General features: G+C 34.9%; 1 protein-coding gene across 1 annotated transcript; it reads left to right on the plus strand.

Moving 5' to 3' along the window:
- Positions 1 to 1,801: 1,801 nt before the first annotated feature.
- drg2 (developmentally regulated GTP binding protein 2) lies at positions 1,802 to 21,399 on the plus strand. Its single transcript, XM_039774824.1, has 13 exons — positions 1,802 to 2,191; positions 2,623 to 2,783; positions 9,543 to 9,632; positions 10,744 to 10,804; positions 12,859 to 12,949; positions 13,802 to 13,874; positions 14,313 to 14,403; positions 16,036 to 16,133; positions 17,390 to 17,466; positions 18,244 to 18,332; positions 18,449 to 18,507; positions 20,439 to 20,492; positions 20,573 to 21,399. Exons 1-13 carry the CDS (start codon positions 2,128 to 2,130, stop codon positions 20,657 to 20,659), a joined length of 1,095 nt encoding a protein of 364 aa, XP_039630758.1. The 5' UTR covers positions 1,802 to 2,127; the 3' UTR covers positions 20,660 to 21,399.
- The last annotated feature ends 730 nt before the right edge of the window (positions 21,400 to 22,129 follow it).

A 22,129-nucleotide genomic window follows, 5' to 3' on the forward strand; every position in this document is an offset into this window, starting at 1 on the left:
GCGTGAGTAGCATTGTCGCTACCCGATTTGCGGTGCAGCAGAACTCGGAAAAAAATATTTTTTGGTGTGAAACTGCTGTATTGCACGTGTCATTTTTATTATGATTAAAAATCAAATTATATTAGCAATACAATATATTGAAGTATAACACAAAGTATCTTGTAACACCTTTACGACAATTAACCTTGAAGCTATCAGAGAGAAAACAACTAAGCACTTTGGGAGCTTACGTATAAATCCTTTATTATCAAGAAGCCCTCCAATGTGCTGTATTAGACGATGAGGAACTTCGGCTATCCGAGTAGCTCACAGCTATGAAAATTTTTTTTTCCTTTATATTTGCATCAGACATGAAGTAACGCCAAGATGCCTACCAACAACCTCCCAACCCCACCTTATTGATTAACCCACCCCCTTGCACCCCCACGCCCTCATTTGCTATATATTGCCTCAGATTCCCTCTACTGATTATACCTGGTAGGATGGCGAAAGCTTAGGAATAAAAACTATTTTAAGATACGTGATTCATTTTTCACCTTTGTGGACTACGACCAACAAATATGCACACCGATATCACAGACCCTCGCGTCCATGTATATACTGTATGTATAGTAAATATATAAGTATGTAGTGAGACGGAGAGATAGAGAGAGAAGCTGGTGTTATTTCTATGCTTATAAGGACAGAAGGTTATATACAACTTTATTATTCTGTGTATCCTTCATCAGTAGTGCAACTGAAAAGGAAAGAGCAGGTGTCATGTACATGATGGAAACACAGCCTGGGCAGATGAAAAAAGAAAAGGTGAGAGTAGGTGAGGAAAAAGCAACCATTATAGAAGATTAAGGGAGAGACTAGAAAGTTAGTTGGTCTTTTAGATGAGTATGTAAACCTAGGGCAAGAATGAGCTTAGCTTTTTCTGTTTACTTTGACAATATATGCAGTATATGAAGACTGTAAAATAATCTAAAGTGGTTAATTTCTACAAAAAGAATGACATTTAGCCCTATGTGTTTTCCCCTTAATCCTCTTATTCCACAATAAATCGCAAGGAGTAGAGCTGTATTCCAAAACTTCGGAACCAGCCCTGGACGGGATGCCAGTCGATCACTGCCTTGTGGAAGAAAATCGCAATACACATTAAAAACCAAATGTAAGGACGGGTAGAATCTGTAAACACTACGCAGAGAGTTCCCAGCCATCGGGGTTTAATATCCCAGAAATTATAAAGCAGCATTGCTGGTTAAAACGACACGTGTTTAAAATGTTTTTAAAACTGGCATTTCAATATAATGCAAATTGGTTTGAAAAATATATGATTTTATATCAGATTGTTCCCAAATGCCAAAGGTTAACTTTAATAATAAGGTCTATCCTGAGTGAGAGTTATTGCGGGAAAGCACAAGGGTGTCCAGCGATCCACTGGTTCCGGTTCAGGGTGGCCTGATCACTTGCGTTTCGTTCTTTCAGGGTGGACCTTCACTCCCCTGCAGAATATGCAGGTTCATAAAATGAAGGAATGGGGTGATGTTTTTTATAAGAAGACATTGGTAACTACACACAAAACACGTCAATTTTTGCAGAAAATGTTAAGATTTCCTATTTCTGGTGAACACAACTTTTAAAATTAATAGCTACAATAAAGCATAATCAATTAGTGGCATAACCAAATAGCTGCGTCATTTACTTTTTTTAGTTAGAAAATGACATTTAATTTCAAGCAGTGTCACACCACGTTTCTGCAAACGCACTCAAGACATACCTACTGGATGAGACTTCACTAGGAACGAAAAACACTTTTGTTTCGCGTTTCCCCGTCGTGAGATTTAGTCGTCGTAACGAAATTTGCTGCCAGATTTCAGGCTGGCAGTGCGTGGAGCTGAGCGAGTTGGTAAAATATTTGAACTATTATCAACATTTTAATGTTGTTTATTAATTTTTTTCGGCCCTGAAAATATAAGAGTAAACTTTATAGATTCGGAACTAAGCCTGTGTATTTCATGCCTCTTGTGGACTAGCGGATTTTTTTTTGACCGGGCAGTGGGTGCCACGACGCTAAGGATTTTATTTATACCTGTTTGAAAGTTTTCTTTCTGCAGTTCCAAGCCATCCTACAAGGATATCAAAATGGGCATTTTAGAAAAAATAAATGAAATTGAGAAAGAAATCTCACGAACTCAAAAAAATAAAGGTAAGAAAACACTGCTAGTGTGCGTGAATGGGAGATAACGTTTAAACGCGAGGTGCAGATTTTAAAAATGTGTTCTACTTCAAAACATTTTTCGATTTTTATAAAGAATTGTTTCCTGTACCCATCAGAACTGATTAACATTAAAAAACAGAAGTTAATTAGCAACTTTAAACTCTTTTTACAAGAATGAACGCCCTGAGCATACGTTTAAAATACTGATGTTATAAAGGTTAATATACAGGTTCGTTAAATTAATAATATTAATACTGTTTTTATCTGAGTTTTTCATTTTTAACACTACAGTAATCACACGTTTGTACATGTTTTCCAACCTTTTACCAATTTTCCAACAGTCAACATGATGTACTGTATATCCAGTTGAATTGTTAAATTATGTCGTGTTTATGTAACCTTTGTGTTTTTGTTTGCAGCCACTGAATACCACCTGGGCTTACTAAAAGCAAAGCTAGCTAAATATAGAGCTCAGCTGTTAGAACCCTCAAAATCCAGTGGAACAAAAGGTGAGGGCTTTGATGTCATGAAATCTGGAGATGCAAGAGTTGCACTTATTGGGTTCCCTTCTGTGGGCAAGGTAAGACATGCCATATTTCACTATATTATAAGATCCTCTGAGCCTGCATTTTCCATTATGGTGTTGTTGAAAGCCAGAGTCGTCTTTGACAACAGTAACTCTGTTCAGAAAGGCAGTGCATTGCTGGGTCTTTACACATTCACAGGATACCTGAAAGTGCATGTTTCATTTTTGTGTGTAGAAACTAAAATTCCATGACAAATCCCTTTTAAACACAGGGAGAAAGTGCAGCACCTGCCTGTATGGATTTTGATCAATCAGTAGAATCCGGGCCAAATTGTCTGTCAGGCACCACAGTTAACTACCACACAACTGTTCTTTCCTACAAGTTACAATAAATTTTACAGCACAGCATTTTTTTATATTTTACCATTCTGTTTTAAAGATGATGTATTGATAGGTTCAGCATTTTGATAGTGACCACACAATTATTCTCATTGACCTGAAATGGGAGTTAAGATATAATGTAACTAAATACTAATACATTCACACACAAAATGGTAAAACATAATCAATTGAAAGAAAATGGTTTCATGTTGCATTAGAGGTATTTGTTGCGTTACATGTTTTTGTTCAATTTGGCTTTGAAATTAACATGCAAATACTTTTTAAACTTACACTTTTACTGTAAAACTTAACTTTTCATCAATATCTAATTGAATTTTGATTCCGTGTTTGGAGTTGCATCATGACAACACAATGTATAACTGTGTGTGAGTGAATATTGTTTCTTTCTCTCTAATAAATAAACCAACTTTTTCGAATGTTTGTCCCTGTGATTTGTTAAAAGCTATTCTAACGGGAAACTGTAAACTTTTTAATACGAATGGCATATCAAGATCTCTTTTGGTGTCTAATGTTATCCGTGGAAGATGTACTACATTACCTTTCTTGTGACCTGTTAAAATTTTACATGTCTCATATGTAAACATGACTCATCTATAAATTACGAAGTAATCTTTCAACAGTAATGCGACCAGTGAAAGAACTGACGGTGTTAACGGTTGTAGATATTCTACCAGATATATATATACTGTTTGTGTGTGTGTGTAACCAAATGTTTATTTGTAGAAATAAAAACTGAGTTCGTAGATTCTTAAGGTTACGATGGCGCCAGAGAATGGTGACATGATGCATGTTGATAGGCACATATAAGTAAAATATTTTACTGTACGTGTGACAATAATAACCCTGTAAGCCTATGTGTATGCATATTGTATATGTATCTTGTGACAAACATAGATTAATATATTGCAGAACTTGCCCCCATTTCTGGTAGCCAATAAAATGCTGCCTGATAGAGTCCATGCTTTGTGAAGGGTTAACAGGTGCAGAGAATTCAACCCCATTCTTATCCCCCTGTTCTTTTTTTCATTATGTCATGATATGTAAAACATATGACATTAGATAGTATTTTCTTCTGTTTGTGAAGTCCAAAACACCTGGGTTCCTTATTCTTCATTGCTTCGTTATATGCATTTAACATCTTGGTGAGCATTCATTTTTTGTCAGCTCTCATGCACTTACAGCCCAATCCTACGAATAAAGACCAAATCAAATCTGTTTAGTTTTGTTGGGGTGAGCTGCAAACTTGTTGGATTGAGTCACTGGGTATGTCAGATTACACAGCTGGCCTTCATGGGAGCGTACTGCCAACTGCCTCCAACTTGCTAATATTACGTAAATGAAGGCTTCAACTGAAAACCACTGGAAAATTCCTCAAATGTGACATGGCCTTAAAAAGAATTGCTTGGGTAATGATAAGTAAGCATTTGTGTATAAGAAAACAAATTAATAGGCAGCACTTTTATTATGTGAGCTAATATTTTTTATTTGCAATTCAAAGTCAGTATATAAACTGTGTTGATACATAATGTAAAAGAAGAATATTGCAAGCAACTTTAAAAATGGCCATGTAACTTTAGAAAACTTAAGTTATTAAGTCTAGTCAATATTTTAAAGTCACTAGTTACATAAAGAAAAATAAAATAGAAAAATGTAATATGTCTATACCCATAGCTACATGTCATTGATTGACTCACTGACTGACAAGAAATTCTTGGCCATTTGCTGACTAGTCAAGGAAAAATGGTTTTCACTAATGGATTCAAATGCAGGTTAGGTGCATTGGTGATTCTAAATTGTACCTAGTGTGTGCTTGGTGTGTGTGTGTGTGTGCGTGCCCTGCCCAGGGTTTGTTTCCTGCCTTGCACCCTGTGTTGGCTGAGATTGGCTCCAGCAGACCCCCGTGACCCTGTAGTTTGGATATAGCGGGTTGGATAATGGATGGACGGATGGATTCAAATACCATATTTTGGAACCTACTTGTAAACAGTAGCTTCAGCCTTAAATTTTGGCTGCTCTGAAAAATGAAGAACTGCAAAGTCATATTTTCATGCAGTTTTTGCCTTGTTATAGTTTTGTTTTTTTGAAAGCAGGTTTTAAGATAGAAATACAGTATGTATGACTGATCTTCTCACAACACGTTGTGCCACCTCTGCCAACATCATAATCCTGGGAGATATAAATATTCATGTTGATAATCCTAAAGGTTATCTCACTGTTGATTTTCTTGAGTTGTTAGATTCTCTCAACTTACAACAATATGTTGATGTCCCCACACATTCTAGGGGTCATACACTTGACTTGTTTATTTCAAACTCTGCTTTAATTAGTAATTTACAGGTTTATGATCTTGGTATTTCAGACCACAAAGTAGTGTCAATGGAGCTACCCTTTTTTTCCCCCTCGTACCAAACCAAAACGGCAGATTCATTTTAGAAATTTGAAGAACATCAATATGGATGCCTTGGCCCTGGACCTTAAACTTCTTTCTACTGATCTTACCAGTTCCAGCTCTGTTGCTGACCTCGTGGATCTCTACAAACAGTCTCTGAGCAGTGTCCTGTATTTTCACGCCCCCTTAACATCTAGGTCCATCTCATTTTCGTGCTCAGCACCATGGTACACCAGCGAGCTGCGAAAAATGAAGGCGGCTGGGCGTGTCCTTGAGCAGCGGAACATAGGAGGGCGTATGCAGAGGCTTTGAAGGTTACACGGTCCAGGTTCTATTCTACCATCATTAGAAATAGCTCCAGGGATCCAAAAAAACTTTTTTCTACTATAAATCATCTTCTTAAACCTCCTTCATGTGCTCATTCCGAGGTCACTGATGAGAGGTGTAATTTGCATATTAATTTTTTCAAACAAAAGGTTTATAACATCCGCTTACACCTCTCTACCATGGATATTCTGTTCCCCCCAACTGTCGACCCGCTGCCTGAGACTGTCCAACCCCTTTGCTTCTTCTCTGTTGCCACACGGGAAGAGGTGGATGACGTCATCAGGAAAATGAAACCGTCTACCAGTTCCCTGGACCCTTTTCCCTCAGCCTTGCTGAGGGCCAACATTTCTGCTGTTTCTCCACTATCACCAGGATTATAAACCAATCCCTTTTGGCTGGCCATATTCCTTCAGCACTGAAAACTGCTGTCATCAGACCTCTACTGAAAGAACCCACCCTGGATCCTGAAGTACTGTCTAACTATAAACCTATCTCTAATCTTCCATTTCTCTCTAAAGTTCTGGAAAAAATAGTTGCAGTACAACTTCATGATCATCTCAGACTGAATAACCTGTTTGAAAAGTTTCAGTCTGGTTTTCACCCTGGCCATAGTACCGAAACAGCCCTGGTCAGGGTCAATAATGACCTTTTGATGTCAGCAGATACTGGTTCTCCTTCTTTACTCATTCTCCTTGACCTGACAGCTGCTTTTGATACAATTGATCATAATATTCTTCTTCACCGTCTGCAATACACCATTGGACTTTCAGGAAATGTTCAAAATTGGTTTACATCTTATTTGACCGGTAGAACTGAGTATGTCGCTCTTGGCAGCACAAAATCTCACACCCATAATGTTACCTGTGGTGTTCCACAGGGCTCTGTGTTGGGCCCCATCCCTTTCATCATTTACATGCTCCCCCTTGGAAGTGTCATTAGCAGACATGGTCTATCTTTCAATTGCTATGCCGATGACACTTAGCTTTATCTTAGGATTACCTCCACCTCCTCTACTGCTCCTCTGCCAACATCTACACTGACTATTTGTTTGGAGGAAATAGAGGCATGGATGAGGCTCAACTTCCTTCAGCTAAACAGATCTAAAACAGAAGCCATTTTAGTTGGCACACCACACCATCTTCGTTTTTCTGCCATCACCAGTATCACTTTTTCTGGTCAAAACATTCCTCTTTCTACATGTTACAAATTTGGGTGTTAAAATGGACTCTCAACTCACTTTTGACACCCACATTAAACATCTCTGTAAGTCATCTTTTTACCATCTCAGGAACATTGCTAAACTTCGTCCAGCACTTACCCTGGCAGATGCAGAGAAGCTTGTCCATGCCTTTGTCTCGTCCAGGCTGGATTACTGTAATGCGCTCCTCATTGGGATTCCTGGCAAGAGTATCCAGAGACTCCAGTACATTCAGAACAGCGCTGCCAGGATCCTGATGAGGGTGCGAAAGCATAGCCACATCACTCCTATCTTGAAAACCCTTCACTGGCTTCCTGTACCACTTAGAATAGAGTACAAGGTTTCCCTTCTTACCCATCAGTGTATCTATGGATCTGCTTCCCTGTATTTACAGGAACTCCTTATCCCTCATACTTCCTCACGCACCCTCCGCTCTGTGCATACTAACACTCTTCAAGTTCCCAGAACTAAGCTTAGCGGTATGGGTGATAGGGCCTTTTCTTCGGTGGGCAGAGGCTGTGGAATTCTCTCCCTGACTACCCGAGAGCCCCACAGTTGACCGATGCTTTCAAATGAAACCTGAAAACGTATCTTTTTAGAAAGGCATTTTGTTAAATTATTTCTATATATTATCTTGTTTGTTAATTTATTCTTATTTTGTAGCACTTTGAGATTGTTAAATGTAAAGCGCAATATTAATAAAATGGAATTTAACAGTAGTGGCAATTCTTTGCCATGTAAAATGTGTTGTAGTATCAGATGTGTGTCACTAAGCCATATTGTGTTTAAATGAGTCATTTGAGTGGCATGTTTGCAACAATAATTTCATAAATATAACATTAATCAACCAGTCATTTTCCTGGCAGGTTTGGGTGCAACATGGAAACCATCTTAGGATGACTGTTGGTCCAATGCAGGGCCAAAATGCACAGACACGTATACAAGTACACACATGTTTGAGTCATGGAAGGAAAATTCAAAATAATGTAATTTAAAAATAATTTTCAATTACATATTGGTTTCCAAACTCATCTGGTTAAATCATTATCTTTACTTCTTAAATAGTTTAAATAGTTAAGGTCATCACGCAGTTGCTTTACAGCCTGCCTGTAAGTACAGAGATGTAGCTCTCTTATAAAGACTTGCCCTGCTGGATCCAACATTCTTATCCAGTAGGGATGTTTGTTTATACACAAGAAATAAACATGTGTGGCTGAGAAAAAACAAGAAGCAGTGACAGACATATGGAAAACAGATAAAGAAATGGGTAGGAAAGGAGAATGTGACCATCCTGCCTTGGTGAGACAGGCTTACATGCTGACTGGTACACTGCATGTTTTGGCATGATTTACAGACAAGAAACTACTGATTTATCAGACAAAATTGCTAATTTCTGTGTACTTTATTAATAACAATCACCATGACAATATGTAAATACATTATTATAGAAACATTTTTAAAAAGTAAATACAGTGACAATCATTGCAATTGTAAAGTGCTTTATGAGACGATATTGTAGATCTATAAAAAGGTAAAAGGAGGAATGATGTAAAATGTGACAATAATATTAGTTCAAATGATAGTCAAATGTTTGTTTTGTATTTCTGTGCTCTTCTGTTTTGAAGAAGTTAGAGTTTAAGAATGTTGAGAAAAGTAGACTATAAAATGGAAAAGCAAAAGGGACTGGTGTAAATGTTCTTGAAAAATTCTTAATTTTAATTAGAAATTGTAATGTAAGTATACAGTTGTATACTATCAATTTATTCTTTTGCAAAATAAAATTATCTATAGTATAGCACATTAAAGATTGCTGATTGTCATTATTGTGCTTATTAATCTTTTTATTTTTTTTACCCTTTTTCTATCAGTAATGTATATTGTTCACAATTAAGCTATTTCTGTATTTCAGTGGCAATGGCAGATAAAATTACACACTGAAAGAAAGTAAGAGTATATAATGATAATTGGGAATACTGTATTTAAAATCTGTTCACCTTTTTTGGAGTTGCTCTCTTGTGTGTAATTAATACTCTTTTCCAAGAGTTGAAAACCCATTTGGGTTTAATATCTGTCATGGTACATGTCAGTGTTGGGTTTGCACAGTTTGCCTGTGTGGATTCCTTTAGTATCCTTAAGACTTATTTACCCATATTTGTGTCCTCTTATCCAGTTGTCTGTAATGGACAAAGGAGGATTAGACATTGTAGATGATGTAAAGATTCTGTTTGTAACAGATTATCCAGTGCCCAAAATTATTTTTTTAATTATTAAATTAATTTAAGGACAGATTGACAATTTTAGGTTAAACGCTGTCCACAGGACAACTGTTGGTTTAAACCAGAAATGCAGAGTTTTGAGGCCTGTTCATATAATTACATATTATAAATTTGGAATGTTGTAAAGTAATTGCAGTCATTATTAAAAAAAAATTATCAAGGTGATTTCTAACAATTTGACAGTGTTTAATAATTTCTTTTATTTTTTTTTTCATTGACAGTCTACTTTTTTGAGCTTGATGACGTCAACTGCCAGTGAAGCTGCGTCTTATGAATTTACTACATTGACGTGTATTCCTGGTGTTATTGAGGTACAGTAGTATTTTACAAATTAGATTCTATTATTTCTTCACATTTTTATTTCTTACATTTTTCATTTTTATGATTATGCTTACTTTAAGTATTGGTATCATTAGTCAAATACCAAATCATAACATTTTCAGAGCCCACTTAATTCAAAGCAGGGAACGTTTTTTGAAATCATTACATGGTTGTTTAAATTAGTTCAGGCTAACCTTTGGTAGATTATGTTGAGATTGTATTTAATTTTTTTTTATAAGATGTTCCTTCTTTGTTTTGACTGACTTATGGGCGTAAAAAACTGACAGTAATCAAGACTATAGTAAAAAGTGTTAATAAAGCATCTCTTCACAGAGACAAACATTGTGTGAATCTACAATAAATTATTTATCATAGACACAAAACAGGAAAAATCTGATCATATAAGTAAATTCTAGTAGAAAGGGTTTATGCATTCAGTGAAAGATTAATATTTAAGACTGGCGGTTTTTAAGTCAGTTTTTTCGGTAATGAATAAGGTATAAAGATCTAACAGCTATGTGGAAGGCATTGCAGCACCAGAGTGCCAGGACTGTGTCAACCATAAAACAAAAGTTAGTTGAACACAGAAAAAGACTGCCAGCATTGGACCTCATTTAGCAGACCAGAGTGTTTTGACAAAGGATGTTGCTGATATGGTCAGGAACAAAACAGGAATATACAGTATATTGCTAATACAAACAGTTATCAAGTAAAGGAAAATCATAAATGGTGTAATTCTGTAAAATTGCTTTAGAACTTCACATTGTGTTTTGGAGGTTGTGGAAAAAAAACTATAAACAAAGTATGACTGTTGTAAATAATTTTTATATGTTGTTGTATATAAGTCAAATAGGTAACAGTGGACATTGCTTTGTACAGGCTGATTGCAGTTTGAGCCAACTATGACCTAAAATCTAATTGGGCACAAAATGCACACACAAAAAAAGTTATGTTTCTGACATGTTTTAGTTCAAAATAAAAATAAAAAATGAAGACTGCAGTGATTGATGAACTCAGACAGCACCAACACTTTATTTTGTAAAATTCTTAAGTAATTAGAGTGATATTTTAACTTTTTAAAACATTTCTTTTGATTCTCAGTATAAAGGGGCAAACATTCAGCTTTTGGATTTGCCTGGAATTATTGAAGGTGCAGCACAAGGTAACCTCTTCAATCAGTGTTTCTATTCAAGTTTAGTCTTCAACTAATTGTTTGCCTCAACTATAAATCTGTAATATCTGGTGTAATGTTTTAAATATTGATTTATAGCATCTTAACTCTCCTGCCCTGCAGTACTCCCACAGCATTTATGGTAAAATGAGTTTTGAAGTTTATTTTCTTTGAATAAGTTGATTCTATAATAAAATACATTTTTTGCAGAATTATATTTTTGAAAAGAAAATTGAAGGGATATATTCTTGCTTGTATATTGTTATATTGGTTTTGTCCATATTCTTGCTCATTTTAATATAATTGTTATCTTTACACAGCATAAATAATTTAGAAATTACTTATAAATGTGAAAAAAATCAGCATATAATTATGTATCTGCTTTGCCTTTTAGCAAATTTACAGCTTAATTATATATCAGATATTTGACACAGTGATATGTTAGCTAAAAGCAATAACCAATAAAAACAGATATCTGGGGTTAACTGGACATATTCTCCTATCTTTCCACCAAAGTGATGAATACCGTTAGTCCATTAAGGTCATTGTCATAAACACTGCCAGACCTACACTGTTCAGATGCTATCACCAATCATTCTTCTAATGATATGGCTAGGCACTTGGACACGTTATTTTTACATGATAGTATTATCTTGCATTACACTTTTACTTCAGGTTACCACTTATATTAAGGCAGCATGACATTAAAAATAGTCCCATCAATGCTGCAAGAAATTTATAAGAATAATAACTGTATTTGGATAGTTAAAAAATACAGTTCCTCTGCCTTTGCTTTTAATGCAGTTGGATGGGGCATTTTTATATTTTAAATGCTTTATTAGAAGAAAATGGAAGAAAACAAGTACATGGGAACAGACAGAAAGAAGGTCATTGTGCAGTTGGGATACTGGTATTGGGTCATTGCCAAGAAGTACATTTTACATTCCAGCCTTCTGAATAATTAGCAGTGATTTAAAATATACTGTATATTAAAACCATTTATTGAAATTTTAAAGGACATGTCAAATTAATTGAAACACATTTGAAGGAGCAGCTTTGTTTTTTATTCTTATTTTAAGAAAATTATTTGAAGCCACTACACAGCATATCCTATACTAATAGTGTTGATTATAACCTAAGTGTTGGTTTGTTCTTATTCAGAATGAGCCTTTAAACTTAAAGATTTTTAAGGCAGCAGTTTTCTGAATTTAACAATGGTTATCAAGTGACCATTAAACTATCAGTTATTGGAATACTTAAGTATTTTATTATCATAGATTTACATCCTGCAGTTGTGGTCGAGTGAATTAAAAGAACTGCACATGCATTTGCTCACTAAATGGTGATTGACAGTCCATGTTGGAATTCATTTTAAAGAATAATAGTGAATGTATTCCAGCTTAACCAAGACAATGGCTGTAAATGCATTAATTGGGTTTGCATCTTTGACATTGTGATTCTAGTTAGATGCTAAGTGTACTAAGTTGTGATAGAGGGTTATAAGAGACATGCGCTCATGGAATATCATTCTATTGCTGATGGACACAGTGAATTAACTGAGTGACTTCACCAATAGGTGCAATATTTTTACACTCAATTAATGAAAGAAAATTTTACATGTACAGTATATTCAAAAGGATACATCCAAAGAGCTGCCCAATAAAGTATAGTCCCTTTACCATATTCCAAACATCCATACATTAAAAAAGAGCAAATTGGTCAGTGAATTGCTAAATCTCAGAAATCATCTAGCAATATTTTAGTTGTGGTATTGCACCTCAAATTTGAGCCTTGTTGTTTAAGAAGTTATTTTTAAAATATAACAAAGTCTAATTAATAAAATTTTAGAATAAGCCTTTATATCTGGGACAGGGCATTCTCCCTTATTTGTTGTTTTATACTTTTGCCCATGCTGTTGGCTCTCCTCTCTTTCTCTCAGGTGGGTGTTGAGTTCTGTTTTGTTAAGTTTGACTTAATTCGATGGAATTTTATTTTCTTCCAAGAAATTAAAAAAAAAAAAGAATGTTTACATTTTTGTTTTGCAGGAAAAGGACGTGGAAGACAAGTGATAGCTGTTGCCAGGACTGCAGATGTTGTTATTATGATGCTAGATGCTACTAAAGGTGATGTTCAGAGGTTGGTTTCAAGACCTATTTGGATGATTGGAACCAAAAAGCAGTGCCTAGAGTAGTTTATTTTTAAGCCTTTAAAATGTAATTTAGTTTATGAAACTGCTTAGCATTTTATACCATTAATAGGTGGCTATAAGCCTGATGGATAACTTGAAGCCTGTGTTAAAATATTATGGCCTGTTTAAGATATTAAAAATAAAAAGTCTGTCAGGTAAACTGACAGCTTGAAATACTGAATTCATTAGAGAATAGATAGCAATAATAGTGCAAAGTTTAAATTTATTACTGAGCTTAATAGTAGGAATTTTTCCAATGCAGGAACTTTCTTTGAAGGAACCAATGAGCTCCTTGTAGAATTTATGCTCAGGGCCACTTGTGGTCCCTGGTCACTTTTGTGTGTTGGATTCCCATCATGCAACAGGAACTGTAACCTTTATGTAAATGATGTGATGTGCAAAGAAGAAAAAAGTTCCTGCGGTGGGAAAGAGCCAAGTGTAAACCTGAGCTTAACATGCAGTACTAATGTCTGACATTGGCATTTTTGTCAGTGATTATTGCTTAATATATGGTATATAGTAATTTTAGGAACTTTTCATTGCCACTTATCATGCTTGGTAGGATGAAGGTCATACATTTATGTCTGTAAATAAAAAAAAAAATTGTATGTGTATATATGTATATATACAACATAACTGTATTCTTAACTTGATAAAAATTTGTTCACTGTTTATGCTCCATGTACCAAAGATTAGGCTTTGTTTTTGTTGGTTATGTTTTAAAAATGGAAAAAAAACCTTAAGAGAAGCATTACTAATTAAATAAAAACTAATTTTATTCCTTAATTTTTTGAATGAAGGTGTCTCTTAGAAAAAGAACTGGAATCTGTTGGAATTAGGTTAAACATGTCTAAACCTAATATATACTTCAAGGTAAGAACATGGAGTTTTTGGGTTTTTTTCCCCACAAATAATGTGATTTTTATTTAGCTGCTTATTTCTAAAATGCAAATAGTATCATTGCAAACTACATTACATACAGTTCTTCCACAACATTATAACATATGTTTTTTTCAAAGCTTGAACTGTGCTAACATTCAATATTGTATAATAGAATAACTAACTACCTTTAAATAATACTCTAATGGGTGGTGATCATGGAAATGTTTCTTTACTGGGGCTAGTGTATTCTAAATATATATTTACATGAATTGCAAGTTATCCCATCTCTAGGATATTAAGTGTTTGCTTGGGTGCTCAGGGTTTTTTACAGGTATGATAATTAATGGTCTGCACCCATAAACTATTTTGTTTTTCTTCTAAATGTAATTTCAGTTTCTAATTATTAATTATACTGTGTTCTTTTTATAGCCAAAGAAAGGTGGTGGTATTTCTTACAACTCAACAGTTCCTCTTACACAGTGTTCTGAAAAGCTAGTTCAACTTATTCTACATGAATACAGTATCCTTTTCTGACTTTTATTCTGAGCAGTCATTCATCGGTAATATTTTAGTTTAGTATGGAGCAAGTCTTTCATGTGTGTTTTTGATAGAAGCACAATCTGTTTAAAAAAAAAAAAAGTTTTACATTGATTGATTGAAAAATATCTCTTCAAAGATAGTGTGCCATCATTGAAAGAGAAGCCTGTACCATTGTCTGTTCTTTAGACAATAGAAAATTAAGCGCACTATACTGATGTTCCAAAAGAATGCCTTAGAACCTTAAGTACCTGACATCTAAAGTACAGTATTTTTATGAATGCCTTGTCCCTGTATCCTTAGAGCTATGTCTTTCTCTCTGGATACCTAATTTGATAATGACTACACCCACCTTACACAGATTGTGAGCCTAGTGCATCATTTCTGTAAAGTGAGACAAGGGACACTTGTAGTTGAGAAATGGTGATATGAGGGTTGGAGGAGGTGTGCTGAAGATTGAGAGGTGTACATGGCATAATGGTTGGAACTGAATTTTCCACTTACTTTTCTGCTTCAGTATATGAAAGGGAATTCTGCATGCATGAAACATCAACATCATTTTCTTTGTTAGGTCTGTGTGTCACAAATGCTATTTTAGACAGACGTGTCATTGAACTATGAAAAGTATTTTCATGAAGATGGTAACCGGAAATCGTTAAAGCTGTGAGACTGATGTCAAAGAAATTCCTTATTGTACCTAAGGATTAGGGTCAATTGAAGTGCAGTTGCGGGTCCAAAGACATCATCTTGGAATATCAGATATGAAAACAAAACTGAAAAAGAACAAGCAGAATTGTTATTATCACACAGATCTTGGCATTTTATTTTATTAAAACTAGGAGCAAAAGTATACCTATTAGTTTTATCCTTGGTTCCATGTATGATATATTGAACAGGCCTAGTGTACATAAATGAAAAAGGAAAAACAAAATGCAAAAGAAAAGTAACACATTTAACCTCAATTTATGATCATGGATGAACTTTACATCAGAACAAATTTACATCTAAGCAGACAGCCACATCTAATGTTTTTGCAACTTCCTGCTATTGTGGTAGGCAGTGAAATAATTTCACAGCTGCTAAGTATTCCGGTAGTGTAAAAATTGTAGGCTAAAACGAGTATAAAAATGAGACTGGTATTGCAACCAACACACATAAAAAGGGGCTTCTGTTGGCTACTTATCTGAGTATGTTGTCTGTAGGAGGTGTTAGAGAAGTAAACAATCCTCACAGTTACAAAATGTCATCATCTATCTATCTATCTATCTGTCCACTATAATATGATCTGCCTGCCTCTGATGCTAGAATTCTGTAGGTACACATAAATAAATACTCACTTATACTTTCTTTTTGGTAACTCTAACTTTATAAAAGGTAAAAGTGATTGATTGACTCAGGAAAGTGTAATTGTGTTTTGTGGGGTTTTTTTTTCTTCCTTTTCCTTATTTGTTATCTGATATGGCTATTTAAATTGTGACTTTTTTGGGGGTAGTAGGCCAATGGATTGTATCTAGAACAAAAAAGCAGAATGGATTCTTCATGTAAGAAGTCATAATGTGCTAAGCATAATTTCAAATTTGTTAATATATAAAAAAATCTTTAATTTTTACTTCAGAAATCTTTAATGCAGAGGTTTTGTTTAGGGAAGACTGCAGCCCAGATGAATTTATTGATGTGATTGTTGGAAACCGAGTGTACATGCCCTGTCTTTATGTAAGTATTTGTTTCTATGTGTAGATCATAAGTTTAGCTTTAAATGTCCAGGCCTGTCGCTCAGACCTCTTCACACCCAAGGGTACAATTTTGTCAAGTTAGACAATAGGGGTGTGGTGTTTTTTTTTTTTTTGTCATTTTTCTTTTGAGGAAATGGCCCATGCAACAATTAATACTCAAACCTGCTAGACCACAGCCCAACTCACTAGTGTCAGGAGCAAGGCAAGATTGAAGTGTATCAGTAGGATTTCAATTGCTCTAAGCTTTATTATTTTTTTTATTTTTTTATTTTCTTGATTATTTTGGTTTAAATATAATCTAAACCTTAGGAAAATCAGAATCATTGTTCTAGACCAGACTATAAACAACACAAACATAGAGATGGCTTTGCAAAATGCTTAACGGTTTAACACATCTCATTGCATTTTTACTCTTTTATGTTGAAGGTTTTTTTCTTTAATTAATGTGGTTGCATTTGTATGGACAATGGTGGGAATGCTCTTCCATTTTTGAGATTTAATTTAATTGAACAGAGGCCTTCACTGAAGTAGTCTCGGTTCTCAGTCTTTCTCAGTTCCCATTTAAATGAATTGAGTATGAGTTCAGGTCAATATTCAGCTCTGGTGTGAAAGATCTGTTGCAACACATCTAGACAGTATCTTTTAAACTTTACAACATCTGATACTTTTTACATTTTTATTACCTAGTAACAGCTTTCCTCAAACAGAACTGGAAAATGATTAACAATTTTCTATATTACCTTTCTTGACATAGCAATAAATAGGAAACCAGTTTTCTATCAATAATTAGACAACTGCAGTCTTTTGTTCCCTCAGACTTTAGAGTCTTGCATTGATCAGTACTGCAGATGATGACAATTCTGCTAAATTTTGCTGAATAGAAGCTCATTCATAGAAATAGACATGTGAGGAGACTGGAGGACATGGCACATAAACAGGAGCAATAAACAGAAGTGTGTTTAATTTAGCTTGTTTTTTTTTATTTAGTTAAGATGTTTCACACCGTATGACCTATTGTTTATGGTATTTGACGTTAAGTCTCAAAGGCTTCACTACTTCTAATTCTCACTATGACTTCAGTAAGTCACTTTAGTGACCTGAGCTCACCGGTATTAAAATACATATGTAACAATGGTAGTATTTCTAATTGTTTTATGCCATTCTGAAATGGTACAGTATTACCAAATGTTGACAATTCACAAAAGGCAAAGCATAACTAGAACTTTGTTTTTACAGGTTTACAATAAAGTAGATCAAATTTCCATGGAGGAAATAGACCGTCTTGCAAGAAGATCTCACAGTGTTGTGATCAGGTGAAAGATTATTTAATAATATTGAAACACAATTTTTTTTGTAATAAACAGATATGTTAGTCACATTTAATGGGAAGTGAACTTTTTTGTACTATGTGCTTTCCTAGAAATAAAATAGGGACACCGTGAATTTCGACTTTAATCTTCAAATGTGTGCTTTAACCTGATAGATTGTCATGATTAAAGACAAAATTTTGACTTTAATCTCAAAGTGTCCACTTTAATCTCATAGTTTTTGTTTTTTTAATGTAGAATGTCTTAAACATCAGTTTTAAGATGAAATTTAATTTACTAGAGTTTCTCAAGCCCCATTATAAGTAAAGTACCACATTAAATGCTTCATATTCTATGTGTTCCCCGAAACCTTCATTAATCACTATGTGCTTCTTAAATGAGCTGCTTCTTCTACAGAGAGGTGCTGCAGGCAGCAATCGTCACACGGAATACATTAACTTCATGCAATTACAGCTCTCTGAACATTTAGAAAACATAGATTTATACTTAATATCATTTTAATGATGAATTGCATTAACGCATGTGTATACTTAATTTAAATAATGTATTTACTGTTAATAACTAAACATGTAGAGACACAGTGGAGTGGTGGTAGCACTGCTGCCTTGCGGTAAGGGCAGTTAAAATTCAAAAGTCAAGAGTCAAAATTTTGACTTTAATCATAAACTAGACTTTTCTTCTCTTTGGTTCTAATACACTTCCACAAAAAGTCGACTTTAATTAAAACAAAAAAAATAACTACCTTTTTTTTTTTTTTTAAAGCTGTGGGATGAAACTAAATTTGGATTACTTGCTGGAGACGCTTTGGGAGTACTTGGCACTTATCTGTATCTACACAAAGAGGAGGGGAGGTGTGGATTCTAATTTTTTTTCACATTTTTCCTCCTATGTAAAACCATATCTGCGTTAGTGTCTTTGCTGTATGATTTTATTAATATGCCTCATTTTACCTTTTCATTTTACACAGAGAGGCCTGACTTCAGTGATGCAATTATCATGAGAAGAGGAGCATCAGTGGAACATGTGGTAAGAAGATTGACATATTTTGTTTAGTGTCGATAATCGTTTTATATATCAGAAAAACACCTAATAAATGTTTGAACGTAAATACCGTAGATCCCGTTATATAAGCCGAGAATTTCATCCTAGATTTTTGGCTTGGAGTTTGGGGGTCGGTTTATACGAGTATCGTTTCAGATTCAAGATTTCCAGCGCAATGCCGGTTTTGCCGATGAATACAGAAGTAAATAATGACGAAACCACAGAGCCATCTTTCAGATGAAGAAGTAACTTTGCATGCTGGTACTTTAAATTAAATAGTTTATTCAAAAAAATGTTTTAGTTGTTGATTTTATTAATAAAATTTATAATAAATTATCGGGAAGTTTAAAATAAAAATGTTTGTTTTGATTTACGACCAACATCTTGCGTTACGACCCGGATGCGGTCACGTGTATCCGCTTACGCGATTGTAAACAAACAACCGAGAGCATTAGTAGCGTCAGTTGGAGCCCAGATACATGTGTTTGTGGATGTAATTTCGGTCATTGCAGTGATTTTTATATATATATATATATATATATATTCATTAAGACCATGCAAGCAAGACATATAATTGCGAAGGAAGGAAGGAAGAGAAGGTAAAGAAAGCGATCACAATCGAAATGAAGATGGAAATTGTGTGGAAATATGAGAGTGGCGTTCATGTGACCGATCTCGCTAATATGTACAGCATGTTGAAATCCACCATCTCGACAATTTTACAAAGAAAAGATTTGCATAAGGAGGCTCCTTCTAAACAATTACCACCTTCCGTTTCATTCTCCTCCTCCTTTCCTGCAGCCCAAAGATGTCAAATTAAATGAGTACAGTATGAAATTGTTGTTTCTAGAATAGAATGCCTTTTATTGTCACTATACACATCTACAATGAGATTAAAAGCAGCTCATTCAGTGCAGAAGAAAAGTTCTGTATAGGGCTTGTATGGTTGTTTTTTTAGCCTTAGCATAACGCCGGATCTGCGGCCACGGTTCTGCTTTCTTTCCCTCCTCCGTCTGTGTCGTCTCCTAGACCCGACAACAATCCACGAAGAGCCCGCTGGTCTCGCTATGTTGTCTGGGATGTTGTGCGTGTGATGAAAAACACTTGAAACAGATGTCTGGCTCTGGACACCGATGTCTATAAGGTTCTGATGGGTGTAGCGGATGTTCGCTGAACCAATCGTGCACAAACAAGGGGAAAAAAAAAAAGTACAAAACCAACAAAAAAGTGCACTGAAAAGGAGAGCCCTGAGCCGCTGCGACCATGCGTGCCGCCATGCTCCTAGCTTAATCTAGCCTACTTCTGGTAGGCTAGGCACTTTTTATAACTTTTTGCTTAGCATATTAGAAAAATTATTGGTGTTTTGGTAAATTATGCACATTATACAACCCTTTTTTATTATGAAAAGGTTAAGTAAGTGTTGCAGTGGGAGGTTCGGAACGCATTATGGGTTAGCCTTCGTGAATGAATTAAGTTCATAAGTCAAGGGTCCACTGTATTGCGTAATTAAGTTAATCAAATTTATAATGAGTCTCCGGAAATCCACCCGCCGATGTACCATATTTGCGTATATAGTTTCAACACAAAGGTTTCATTTTACCAAACGTCTCCGCAATCACTTCCTGGTTTCCATCAAAAATGCCAGCAGTCTCAAATTCTCGCTGATAAACATGATAAATCTACCTGAAGAGACACTTTTAAGGAAATTTTGAAAATTTTGCTTGGAGAAGGGGGTCGGCTTAAATACCGGTCATCGGCAAATACATGTAATTTAGTAGGTAGAGAAGGGGGTCGGCCAATATACCGAGTCGGCTTATATTCTGGGATCTACGGTATATTAAACATTTTTGTCTGAAATAACTTTGAGATATGTTAAATCTGTTTTTCTAACTAAATAATGTTTTCCTTGTTTTAAGTGCCATCGAATTCATAGAACCTTAGCAAGTCAATTTAAATATGCTCTGGTGTGGGTAAGTATTATATCCTTCACTTTTTGAGGAACTTTTAAAAATGTAGAAAATAATGATATATTATGTACCTTTTTTTTAAGGGAACAAGTACCAAGTACAGTCCTCAGAGAGTTGGACTGACACACATCATGGAACATGAGGATGTTATCCAGATTGTGAAAAAATAGTCAAATGTAAAAATATGTACACCAGTCATGCCTCAAAGAATCTTAAAATTCAGTCCAGAAAGTGGCACAGAAATATTATTTAACAAAGTGAGCACCAAAATAAGAGACTGTATACAAACTAAAGAATTCATATAAAATGTATATAAAAATGCTGATTTCTTCTGCATCTTTCAGAAATATACTGCAGATGTTTATGCCATGTGCCCTAGTATTGTAATACAGCCTTTTTAATGGGAATTTATGAACTGAATGCATTACACATTATGAATTTAACTGCAAATTGGGGGGAAAAAAAGTTTTCTGAGAGGAAAGTGCATTCAGAGGATTTATACAGTGTATAATAAACTTACTCTAAATAATGCCTTTTGTGAAAGTTAAAGTATTTAATTTAGACTTAAGAACACTTAACTGCATTAGTTCTTACAAATGCCACCATGGCCATAGATCATTGAATGCCTGATACAGAAAATACATACTGTGTAATGTGATTCAGGTACATTTAAGTGAATTCAAAGAAAATCCAATACTCTGGGAAGGGAGATAAACTGCAAGAATTTGCCAGGACAGTTTTGCTAATGCTACTTTAACAATTTGTCTTTAATGAAAAATTTGCGTCCTCCGTTAAAAAAATAAATATTATACACCCTGGAATAGAATATTTTTTAATTTCACCTGGAAGTTTTTTGACATCTCAATTTTAATTGCAATAAAAAGGAAAAGTACTGAAATCATTTAATTTATTTGCATATATTTTCAAGTTTATTTTTTCTTCTCATTGGTATTTTTCTAGACATAACTAGCATTTATTTTATTACTTTGTAAATCTCAAACACTGCTTGCATGCTCATGTCTACTTTGTTTTGTGAAGTTTTATTGTGTTCTTTAAGGAACAGGGCCCAGCAATAAAGGTACATGAAATGTCTTCAAAGAACATCCATTCATTATCCAACCTGCTATATCCTAACTACAGGGTCACAGGGGGTCTGCTGGAGCCAATCCCAGCCAACACAGGGCGCAAGGCAGGAAACAAACCCCGGGCAGGGCGTCATCCCACTGCAGTCAAAGAACATTTACTTGATTTTTCAGGCAATGAGATAAGTTTTAACGTAAGCTAACGAAACTCGCTAATTATGGTATTGTTCAGTGGTAATATGCTGCATGCTGATTAGCACATACAAGTAAGAATATCTCTGTACTATGACAGTAATGACAATACAGATTGTGTATGTGTTAGCAGCTTTTGCAGTAATGCATGCTGAATGTGGTGTATTGGAAGTTTCCTTCAGTATTTAATTTGTCTGAAGGGTAGTGGTTTAAAAACGATCACTCTAGATTACTATTAACCTTAATACAACTTTTTAAATAGAAATTAACCTGAAGCATTTTAAAACTATACATGTAAGTAAAGGGGGTGAAAGCCAATTTGATGTGACTTTCCAGCTTTCAACATTCTGTAAGACTTGTGGGTCA

Source organism: Polypterus senegalus, chromosome 13 (genome assembly GCF_016835505.1).
Source record: "Polypterus senegalus isolate Bchr_013 chromosome 13, ASM1683550v1, whole genome shotgun sequence".
In the NCBI taxonomy this organism is placed as follows: domain Eukaryota; kingdom Metazoa; phylum Chordata; class Cladistia; order Polypteriformes; family Polypteridae; genus Polypterus; species Polypterus senegalus.